General features: G+C 43.3%; 1 protein-coding gene across 1 annotated transcript; it reads right to left on the minus strand.

The window, feature by feature from the left end:
- Positions 1–514: 514 nt before the first annotated feature.
- On the minus strand, positions 515–11,833 carry NPL (N-acetylneuraminate pyruvate lyase). The gene is made up of 11 exons (XM_009275841.1): positions 11,769–11,833; positions 10,049–10,122; positions 8,809–8,896; positions 7,595–7,652; positions 7,432–7,507; positions 6,076–6,168; positions 5,103–5,251; positions 4,871–4,917; positions 3,961–4,045; positions 3,056–3,095; positions 515–1,641 (listed from the first exon to the last, which is right to left on the minus strand). The coding sequence occupies exons 1-11, from the start codon at positions 11,831–11,833 to the stop codon at positions 1,403–1,405; spliced, it is 1,014 nt and encodes a 337-aa protein (XP_009274116.1). The 3' UTR covers positions 515–1,402.

An 11,833-nucleotide genomic window follows, 5' to 3' on the forward strand; every position in this document is an offset into this window, starting at 1 on the left:
GCCGGGCGGCGGGGTCTGCCCCGGCCCGAAAAGCCGCGACATCGGCGCCCAAACCCCCAGGGCGGGAGCAGCCAACGATAGCAGCGGCAGCGCTCGTCTTCTTCAGTACCACGAAAGGGCTTCAGCGACACTAAGCGCTCCCGGACTAGACAGAGTATAGATTGGAGCACAGTATTGGGGCCTGTTAGAAAAATTCACCCCTTATCTACGCGCCCTTTACCTGTGCCCTGTACTGAAATACTCAGCGAGTCACAGCATTAGCATGACAGCGTTAAGATTTATTTTAACAAGTGCCTAGCAAGCGATCCCCGTGTCCTCAGAGGACAAGGGACTCCGCAGGCAGGGCGGTGCACCTGCCCACAGGCCTCGGCTGCTCCTGTCGCGCTGATGGTGCAGAGAAAACCTCTGCAGATGCCCACAGCACCCCGGGATGATTTCACGCTCTTACCCTTACCTGCCAAAGAGGAGCTCTCCTTAATTTCTTACAAATTCAAGGGGCAGGGGGAAAGGAAGCCTTTATTATTGTGTATTTCTTGTTCAGTGGTTACACAGCGAGAGGAAGTTAGTAGAATTTTCCATGCTCTTGCGTTATGAAAAGTTAGCAACGTGCCTCTCCACATTTCCCCTTCTCTCTTCCAAACATCCCGTGCAATCATTTTTGCATGCAGGAGTGCTGTCAGGAGGTACGGGCCAAGTGGTAGAGGGCACGGGACCTCGCATTTGTCACCTACACATACTATCAAACAATAAGAGCTTGAGCTGGTGGAGAGGGCTAAGTCCAGGGTGCAAAAGAGGGCCTTTCAATCTGACAGCAGATGACTTTCTAACATGTAAAGACAGTATTCTGCACTGCAATACAGAAACGTACAGCTCTACTCTGCCTTCACTTTTGTTGCAAGGAAAAAGATGGAGAAATATCTGCTCATTAGAGAGCCAAAAGCTTTCTGTTGCAAAAGTCTTTTTAAATTTTGCATTAAGTGGAGGTGCACAAAGACAATGAGATCAGACAAAAACTGGATTTTACATACATAGTTGGTGTCCCATTGACTTTGTGACAAGCAGTAAAATACCCATCTGAGCAACTAGATGTTTAAAAACTACATGTTTAAAAAACACACTGTAGTGCTGGAGATACTTACGAAGGGAGAGGACAAAACATGATTCAGCTGGAGAGAGGGTAAAGACAGACCTTCCTCCTTTCTAGACAAAAGGAGTCAGGATCCTTCAACTGGGGAAAATCTGCTTTTTTAATTTTTTATTAAAAGATACCAGCTAGTCCTGGGATGTGCAGCGCTCCAGGGGAGCGGAGTCAAGTTACACAAAAAGGCAGCTACACGTGTGCCAACAAGGCCAGCCCTTAACAGGAAGGGGCTCAGGCACATTGCCAATTCCCTGAAAGAAGTCACAGCCCATCATGTGGGGAATGTGATGAGTGACAGTGACTCCCAGAAGAGGAGCCTCCACTTCCAGATCGACACAGAAGTGAACATGAGTTGCCATCAGGCCACACAATGCTATCCAGCTTGGCTTTGGCCTTGACGATGAAATCCTCGGAGGCGTCAACAAGCGGAAGCCGCGGAGGTCCCATGGGAATGCCAGAAACAAAAGTCATTACAGCTTTAGTCTGTGCAACACCAAAACCTGGGTGTACAAAAGCAAAATCAGGTCATTTACAGCTCATTTTGCTTAAAGCAGTCTCTATACAGGTGTCCATAAAAGCAGCAGCATAGCTGCTTACACAGTTCTTGTGTAATCTGGCATAAGCCAGGCTTGAAGCACTTCTCAGAAGCGAGAACAGTGTAAAAAAGAAGAGATGATCATACTTGCAGACAGGAAAGACATTACAGTAAAAACTATGTCTACTTACTACATTTATTTATATATTACACCATCATCATTTCCCTCCTAAAGATACCAAGCAGACTGTTTTCTTAGACATGCACTTTACAAACTACTATGTCAGTTTTACAGATAACCAGGGCTCTGTGTGTGTTCCTTTCCCCTTGCCAAAGATGTATTGCCATGCAGCCCTGACAATAGAAAGATGTTGTGAGTCCTCTGTAGGTAAACCAAGCAAAAATAGGGCTACTTCCAATTTACCTTCACTGGTAGGCTGAGCTATCCCAGCCAATTTGTCATCCCAGCAACCCAATCTTTGCAGCCTCATAGCTATCCCCCGATGCAGACTCACATAAAATAAAGCCCTGGGAGTAGTAACATCCTGCTGACGTATGACAATGACATGGGGTACCAGCTTAAACCACCATGGGAAACTTCAGGAGGCCTCTCTGTCCACAGCTCAAGTCTCCTTATGTACCTCTGGAAATTCAGTGTTTCCCTCTTTACTTATAAGGCTAAATAATGATGCATTTCCTCTGACTTTTAACCCAAGGAATACAACCAAGCACTAAAGCTCAGCTAGATTCATTGGGGCTTGTGTATGTATAGCAAAAACACAGTGAACAGTTCTCTTCATTAAGTGAAAACCATGAAATGTCCCATTCAGTCTCCCTACGCTACTCTGACTTGGTTGGTTTTAATTGGGTTTTTTATTAAAACTTGGTTTTGTTTCTAAAAATCATTCCATTTTAAAATGCTCTGGCCTTGTACAGCCTTGAACAGAGTTACTCTTAAATTATAGCAAGGCAGGAGAGACAAGTAATCAGAGCTGTTTTTCTACTGGAGTACCACCATTTCAGAAAAATTACTCTCTAGAAACAAAGCTAGAAATGAGCTTTTGGAGACAGAACAAGAAAAACCAACCCACAGAAAGAGTCAGGATAAGAAAAAGGGTAAGTCACAGAGTCACAGCTTTAAAGCTGTGAGATTTCACAGAAGGAGGAAGGAAGTGAGAGTGGAATCTGTCAGGGATGCTTGGTCAGCTCCCTTTGTTGAGCTCCCAGCTGCTACTAACTCGGGAAATGGCACGTGCAACATTTCTCACTGCGAAATCTTTCAGGAAAGAAGTTCTGAGGGTACAGCAACATGAAAGTTTCTGGAGGACCAAGTCTGCATTTTTAGATATAACAAGGGAAACAGGCAGTGTAGGACTTACCTAGTTTGATGACAAAGTTGAGAAATTCCCCAGTGAGAAACTAGAAAAGACAGACAGTAGTTTATTAACTCCTTCAAATTTTAAGATGTAAAAGCACCTACAGCTATTATGATATTTACATCTTATACAGTTGTTGTACAGCTTTGAGAAAAGCCCTTGGCCACCTGGCCAGTCTATGGGAAATACTAATTGAATTACATTAGAATAGGGAAGGGAGGGATGGATGTAAGAAAACCATCACTCCCTCTCAATCTATCACTCATGTTCAAGCTGTCCCTCACCACAAGCAGTCTGAGAACACTGGTAAGTTTCATATCAGCTCTAAAGGTTTACAAATCTGAATATCCACTGCCTAGTGAAGAGATTTCCCAGAGCAGATCATCTCTCAGACATCTTTTAGACTTTCATCCTGAAGTCACTTCTATTTTAAGACAAAAGAAGGATGCCTCAGATGTCCCATAAAACCACTAGCTATAGATTGTATACTGATTACTCAGAACTCCTCACAAATCTTCAAGCTGCCCAAGACCAAGAGACGTCAAGGCAGAGTTGCTTTGGGATGGCTTTCTGCCCTACATCATGTAAGGCATCACCAGAATATTCCCAGCCAAGGGGCTTGGCCATTGTGGGCTTGTTCAAGGAAAAAGGTCAGGCCATTGCTCGCTCTGCATAGATGAGATTAGAGAGCTGAAGGGTAAGTAAGGTAGATCTTGGCTAAAAGTTAGTTAAGGGCTGGTCAAAAAGGTGAGGAGAGATGAATAACAAGCAGGGAGGTTAGAGCTGAAAGAAGTTTGCTTTAATAAAGCTACTTCAGGGATGGATGACAAAACCACATGGAAAACAGCCCCAGTAAAGCTAGAGGAGAAAGAAGGCTGCTCCTAGTGGGGACAGTAAAGATACTGTACCTGATACTTCCGTGCTAACGCAAGGTCTGGCTTTGCAAAGGCTTGCAACATCAGATTGGTTTTTTGGCCTAAATAGTTGTATGTACTGCCAAAAAAACCCAAACCAAAAATAGAATCAGTAAATGCAAAGAGGGAGCTTAGAACCACTGAAACAAAAGACGTAGCCACAGGCTTTCTCTGTTGACATTATAAGAATGCCATTATTATGATAGAGATTCATGCAATCTATGTGTGGTTTAGACTGTCAAGCATCTGAAGTATGCCAAGCCCTACGGAAGAGTGTAGAGAGCAGATTCTCTTCCAAGTTCTTTCCAAATGGAACTGCTTTTCAAAATCAAAAATAAAAAGAAACAGTTAGGCAATACAGAAAGTAAATCACTTAATTTTCCAGTTGCTTGTTCATTTAATGGATCATCTACTCAAGAACACAGGTATCACACAGTAATTCATCTAAGCAGCCTTGTATGAAGGGCAAGAAGACAAATCATAAGTAAAACTCAGCAGGGCCCTTTACCTCACAGACTTCTCATGTGAACTAAGGTAAACGAATTTAACCTTTTTGGGTTTTGATTCCTTACCCATATAACGAAGATAAAAGGGATTCCCTACTTCAAAAAGTTGCCATGAGGATAAAGAAATATGTTGAAACCTTTGGGTCAGCTTACAGACTGCAGCAATAATAACCCAAACTAACATACTCCAAAATCCCAGATTATACAACTGTCCCATTGCTAGCACTGGAGCTAGCTTGTCTGTCTGCTTGCTACTGTACAGCCTTACCCTGCAAAATCCTCCATCGCCATGACAGAAGACAGAGAAATACTGTGTAGATAGTGGAAGATACAACAATAAGGGGGGTGTGTGTGTGTGTGTGTGTGTGTCGAGGGGAAGGAGTCCAAGCCATACTGACCTTCCAACTGCTCCATCTGCCCCTATTGCCAGTGCACTCAACAGTTGCTAGTTTGGGGTGGGGGGAGAAAGAAAAACATTTTTACTTCATGTAACAAAATAAAGGAAAAAAAAGGGGTGGTGGGAGGGAGCAGCAAAACTACCTGGCACTGAATGTCCAGGGTTACTTTTTCCCCAAGGCTGAAGCAAGAGAATGCCATAGAAGAAATCATTTTTTAAGAGGAGCCTCTTACCTCATCCACCCCATAAAGAAATGCAAACTGTTCTCTCTCATTCTTGTTTATACACTGTGCAAGGTCCAAGAGGTCCGTGTCGCTAAACTTCACACCCTGGAAGGTGGGGATCCGCTCTTTTATTCCATCCAGCAACTCTTCAACACAAACTGTGCAGAACAGCAATCTCATATGAAGAAGCACACCCCTGTTCTGGGAGATTTCCCTGTCTTGTCCCCAAGAGGGAGACTTACTATTTTACAAGTTGTTCACTTTTGGCCTAAGCCTAGTAAACTATATAGCTCTAAAACAACCAGTAAGACAACTTCAGTGTGATTATTTCCCAGGGTTATACAAAAGACACCTTTCCGCCCTCTTTGAAGCATTCCTTTTACCAGATCAGAAGGCAAAAACTCTGGATAAGTGGAAGTTTAGGAACAAACTGGCAACAACATATTTAAGAATAAATATAAATTTATACATCCAGAAACACCACATAACCTGCTGTCTAGAGCAAGTAACCGAAGATCTGTATTCTATTCCTCATTATTCTGCTAAATAAGACGACTTGAGAAGCACCGTGGTTTCACATGTAATTTACTAGCAAACATGACTATGCAGTCCGTGTACACCAAGAGAGATGGTGGTAACTATCTTGCAAAAAATCAGGATTCAACTATGCTTATCCAAGGCAACTACCTAGCCTGGTCCACAGTAATTGCAAGGCCATGGTTAGCATCACCTCCTCCGTCCCAGTTGTTCAGTACTCATAAGCTGTGACTTTTTTTTCCAATGAAGAGGAATTCAATTTATTTTCCAGTCTTGGATTCACCTCCCATTTTCAGAAAGGATCCTTTCCACTACAGCTTGCATGTGATGGGAACAGAGGCCACATACCTGGTTTAGGCTGGTAGACTAATCACACCAGCCACTGGGATTATTCGGGTTGCTATGAGCCTATGGGCTCGGGAAGAGCTGACTAAGCAGTACTTACCCTTCACACCCGTCAGAGGAGGAATGTGATAGTAATAAAATGGAACCGCAGGAGCTTCAGATGCAACCTGCTGTAAGAAAGCAATCAGCTCATCTGGAAGAAAACAAGCAAGTACCCCCATTAAGAGAAGGAAACTATCCGTAGTGAAAGACAGTTCAGATTCACAGCAGCCAGGGTATGTGGAGAGGTGATCTACAGCTTGCATACCATACGCAGCGAGTCTCATAAAAACCTCAAATGTAACAAAACTCAGTGGAAGACCTTAGGGAAGGCAAAGACAATATTTAAACCAAACCGATTTCAGTAACTCATACTCATTCTCTTACAGATGAAACTCATGTATGCTCTCACATGCACACTGCAAGACCTGTATGCCAAAGTGGTCTCACCAGGATCACTTGTGTGCAACACAGAGAACAAGGGATCAAGTTCACATTCATCTCCCTGGGGTACTGCTCAATGGTGATGATGAACAGGTTTTTGGACAACTTTTTTGTACTGTTTTAGGAATCAAAGAGGTATTATGGTCAACATTCTTCCCGAGAATCTTGTTCACTGCATCCTTCATAAATCTTAGGCAATCTTCCCATTGGCATAGCAGGAAGAGCAGTGGGCTGAAACCTCACTGCCATCCTGCTACTATCAGCAAAGGTCTTCTGCTGATCTTTGTGCTGTTCCTCTGTGCTTACCAGTTTGATTGCCACTGATCGTGTCCTTGGCTGTCAATACCAGCCATTCCGGCAATCCACTCCAGTTTCTTCTGGTGCTTTCATATGAACATTTCCATCCATAATTCATTCAGAGAAATTTTAACATTTCTGTTATGAAACCTCCACTTCATGTGGTTCTTTCATGTTATGTTCATGATACTAAAAACAAAACACTCAATTTATAAGTTTTATGTAGCCTTAGGTGCACAGAACCAAACCTGATCACCTCAGTAACGAGAGGCACGCCTGTATATCAGCAGTTTATCAACTTGGTCAGTGTCCAGCAAGGGTCAGCATGGAACCAACTGCTTCCTAGCGTGGCCCAGATCAAGCGTGAACTCCATACTATCTATTCAGTTAACTACTCTTTCCATGAGCAACTCTTCTTTTCACAAGAGGCTAAGAAAATACATCCCAAAAGACATCCCTCCCACTTCTTACTGGGAGAATTCTGATATCTCACATCTTTTAAAAAAATGCTTCTTCTAGGTTTTGCTTTTGCATGGCACCAGACATGACAGGTGTGCAAACATCATCAGCAGAATATTTTCCAAAGAAAGAAGTTGGCATCAATCCTTTATCTATGATAAAGCTTTGGAGGGCAATATAAAAGGCCTCAGCAGGTCTGGCAGTCACACCTACTCACCCTTGTTTGTGGGTTTGAAGAAGAAGGGGGCTATTACAGCAATACCACTAGCACCTATGGCTGCTGCGTGTCTTGCCTATAAAAGAGAGAATGGGAAGTATCTGAAGGTACATCTGCTTTATATTTACTACACATACAGTGAAAATGAATCATATATACACACCAGCTCTTGGGACTCTGGCAGACTTAATGCTCCCACATGAATGATCACGTGATCCAATCTGCACAAGAACAAATTCAGAAGGTTTGGGGAGGCTTCAGTGATGGTGAAAAATACCAGTCTGCCAAAATGACTAGCTTCAGACCAGGGAGCCACAGAACAAGGACTTCACTGAGCTAGATTAAACCTAAAAGGGATTTGAACCTGTGCTGACCTGACGAGCAGACACACAGGGAAAATACCGACAACAGCAAGCAGCTGGTGGTGGAAAAAAGAAAACATATTTGCAAATATGAATCATGTGACTCCTCGCTGTCGTATTTGCAAAGCTGTCAGGAGGGACAAATCTTAGCATTTTATTAGGATGTTAAAATTAAGACATTAAGGATTTAAGGGGAAGCTGGGAATAGGAAAGGCTATCAAAGCATATCTTTGCTTTCTAAACCTATTGCTCTGCAGAGCTATCAGAAGAGTTCAACCTCACTACAGCACCTTTGACTGCTTGTCTGCTCCTGCCAAGGGAATCTCCCAGGTTCCAGTCCGTCAGTCCCATTTCTGTGTTTCTCCTTTATATCCATACAGACTGTGAGCCTTCACACCAGTTTATTTCTGCTCACTATCCTTCTCACCCAAAATACCTCCTCCTCTCCACATTCTCCGACATAGTAGCTAAGGAGAAGGCAACAGTGATACAAGACCATGACAGGTACGAGAGAGAGAGAGCGAGCGGTTATGCAATTAGATACACAGCTAAAGATCTGGGTTGAATTCCTTCTGCCACCAACTTCGCACCTTTAGGGAAGCACTTAAGCCCTTTATACCTCATCTTCCCCCATAACAAATAATTTAATTAATATATTAAAAGGTTCAGAAATGCTCACAGGGCATAAATAGGCAGACTGTTCTTTACTTTTATTTCTTCTCAGGAAGAAGCAAAGGGCACAGCCCTTTTTTTCCCCCCAGAGCCCTTTTTTGTCCCCCTACCCCTCAGTGTATCAAAGAAAAGGACTCTTACAAGCTCTCTAAGCAGCGGGAGGGGACACCAGCTAACTGGCAGTGACAAAAATGCAGACTTAAGATAAATGATGTGGGGAACAAAGCCCAACAACAAAATACTCCAAAAAAAAAAAAGTCCATCAGTAGATGTGGCTTTGCACCAGGCATGCCTATATCATAACACAAGATCTGGAATCCCCTGTTCCCTCTCAGCTACTCACTTGTCTTTTCCTTGGCACACCCATTCTTCTGCCAACTGCTTCCTCTCCTGGATGTTAAGGGACAGTCCTTCTCCTGTTGTGCCATTCACTGTTTCAACACAACACAACACACTTGCTGAGGCCTGGCCTACATGCATTGGTTTTACTGAAGACAAGAACTGACACTTTTGATGATATTACACAGAAATATTTTTCCCCCCAAACTCATTTTAAAATAGCGATGGTCTGCACCAGCATCTGCATGGGGATTGCAGTGTTATCATCACTAAATGCTTGTGTCAGAAACCCGAGTGTTTCAGGATCAGCAGCGGTGAGAGGGAGGAGGCAGAATCAGCTGCTGAAGCTGTGAAACTGCCCCCCAGCACCTCCACCCCAGCAGATGCTACCTCCTTCTCCCAGCAGTCAGTCAGGCTATGACAAGTGCACAAAGGGACGCCCAGCTAGCCAGGCAGAGTGATTGCCTATCCTCCACCCCAAGGAAACAGCCTGACCTGAAATTTGGTGTCTCTGTCGTGAGTGGAACCACATGTCCTACCTAGGCTAAAGCACCCCTGGGAAACAATGAGACATCAGTATGTTCAGTCACAAACAAACAGATTAAACTGGGATAGCTGAAGTCACTGCTATGCTCCACTTTTCGTCTTGGCACTCTTTCCACATAAGTTTTGAACCAAAATCTTATCACTGACTTCAGCTTACTTATCTATGCCAGGCTGTGAATGAAAGTGGTTTAGCAGATGCTGTATTCTCTATCCAGCCATCCCTGCTGCCCCCGCAGCAGTCCCTGAGACAGAGGCAGAACAGAGAGAGATGGGAGCAGTGACCACCTCGGTATCACCCAGTGCACCGCAGGTCTCCTAAAGAAGCCCATTTGGCTTTGATGAGCCCATTGAATTCCCTGGTCTCCTGAGCTGATGTCTTTTAATCAGATTATTGTATCTTGCCCAGGCAAAGGGGAGAATCATTCATTTGAGTCTTCTCTGCCAAGACAGCATTATCCATTCATCTCTGGAAATGTCACTGTATGAAGGCAAGGCTTATTTTATCCCACACAGAAATGGGGTGTAGGCAAAAGCAGATGCCCTAAGTATCACTTACACCCTCTCCACTGGTGTGTATAAATGTCTAGGATGATCCCACATCCACAGTCCCTCCCACTACAGATCTTATCAGGCAAGATATCATAGGGTTGCCATCCGAGCAAAAGAGGTGTAACACAGTTTGTCAAAAAAACACTTACCAAAAACATTCTTCACGTTCTGCTCGCTTACCAGATAATCCACATATTGACGAATCACTGAAAGGTTAATTTGTCTGAAATGAAAGGAACCACAGCAACCTTAGAAGCCTCAGCAACCATAAGTCTCCACCCACAGATATATTAAACTTAGAGATTAAGAAAACAAAAAAAGACATGTATTTTTGAAGCCTTGCATTTGTACACATACAAATTATCCCAAGGTATGATACCCTCAGCATGTGTTTAACATTTCAGGTAACAGTTCAGTTCTGAATTCTTTCTTCCAGTTTCCTTTCCTCCTGACAAGTAGTTCACTGTTCCAACCTTTTATCTCAATTGGTAGTTACTGCAGGCTCGACACAGCAAAGGGCTTTTTTGCGGAGATACGAGAGAACAAGAGGCAGTCAAACCTTTTTGACTGTTGAGGGAAACAGGAGTCCTCTTGAGAGCACAAAGATATTTGTGCAAGTGCTGGCAAATAGTTAAACTATACTTGTAAGTGCTGGACGCAGACCGTAAAATGGCATCTGCTGGATGTGACTTTGACCTCTCTCTCTCTCTCATTAAAGGATGAGGAAAGCAACAGACTTCCCTGACAAATAGGGGAAATTGAATTCTAGGTTTATCTTCCCTGCAGGACAGACTTATTTTGTTTATCAGTGTATAATATTTCACCATTGTTTTCATTTGTCAAACATACAGACCGACCCTATAGTCTGGGAGTCAATTCTGGGACCTTGACTGGGTTCACACATCACCCAAAATTTCATAGCTGCTTTCACAGAACATATCTTCTTACAAGGGCCAGGCATTCCAGGCAGTGCGCCCAGATCACTCTCCAAATACCATGTTGCAATAAATTTGAGTAGTAATAAAAAATGAAAATCAGAAGTTTCCTTTGAAGCAAAAAACGAAGCAGTGACTGCAATGCAAATGAATTCTCTGATTGAGACAGTACCACACTTTACAGCACTTTTCAAAAGTAAAGGCTCACTTTCAGAGGACTGTACTAGCAAACCTCCACTGTCTCACTCAGAAACATACACAGATCTTGACACATCCCCCACCAGAGAAGCTCAGGGTCCTTTGCTGACTCCAAACAACTCTGTCTTGCAACATCAAGATGCAGTAGGGAGGACATCTGTTTACTGTCACTGCTTTGAGGAAGGCTGAATTTCAACTTTCGATTTGATGTTATTTTCAGAACTGTGCAGTCCTTGCAATATTTTCTTCTGGTTTAGACTAATTCCATGCATACATATATACATGTGAATTGCATGCACGAGTTAACTAGGGTACAGAAAAGTCTAAAAGGACATCAGATTTTGACAATTATTTTCTAGCTCTCAAGCTCTTTTTAACTAGGACTGTGATTTGCCTTAACAAACATGAAAATACTGCAATACTCTATGCGTATAACCTTACTATGATTTAATTTACACCTACAAAAGCAGTAGAAAAAGAGATGTGAGGCTGACCCAGACTCTCCAAACCCAGACCTGCAGCACTTGCTGGGCAACAGGAGAATGCGGAGGCTAAGGGAACCCACTCTAGTGCTAGCCAGACCAACCTAGTAGTTTCTCCATCCCATCAGAGATCCAATTTAAAAACAAAACCAAAACTGAGTAGTTCCAAATAAGAAAGGAGACAGGGTTTTAAGGTGGCAGTAAGCAGTGCAATTCTGACAACATGCCATGTTGTGATACAGGGTTATACTCACCCATCAGGAGTCATTGGAGTGATTGTAGCAGCTACAAGACCCTGCAACTTCTTTCCAGGTGTCAT

This window comes from Aptenodytes forsteri, unplaced genomic scaffold (genome assembly GCF_000699145.1).
Source record: "Aptenodytes forsteri isolate BGI_AS27 unplaced genomic scaffold, ASM69914v1 Scaffold289, whole genome shotgun sequence".
NCBI lineage: Eukaryota > Metazoa > Chordata > Aves > Sphenisciformes > Spheniscidae > Aptenodytes > Aptenodytes forsteri.

What these genes read in the sequence shown, in the direction of transcription:
- NPL (XM_009275841.1), bottom strand. Translation starts at nt 11,833, where the DNA reads ATGACACCTGGAAAGAAGTTGCAGGGTCTTGTAGCTGCTACAATCACT. An exon ending in GAACGTGAAGAATGTTTTTG is followed by an intron (nt 8,897 to 10,048) that starts GTAAGTGTTTTT and finishes GTGTTGAAACAG; the next exon opens with TGAATGGCACAACAGGAGAA. An exon ending in CAACTTTGTCATCAAACTAG is followed by an intron (nt 1,642 to 3,055) that starts GTAAGTCCTACA and finishes TTGTACACCCAG; the next exon opens with GTTTTGGTGTTGCACAGACT.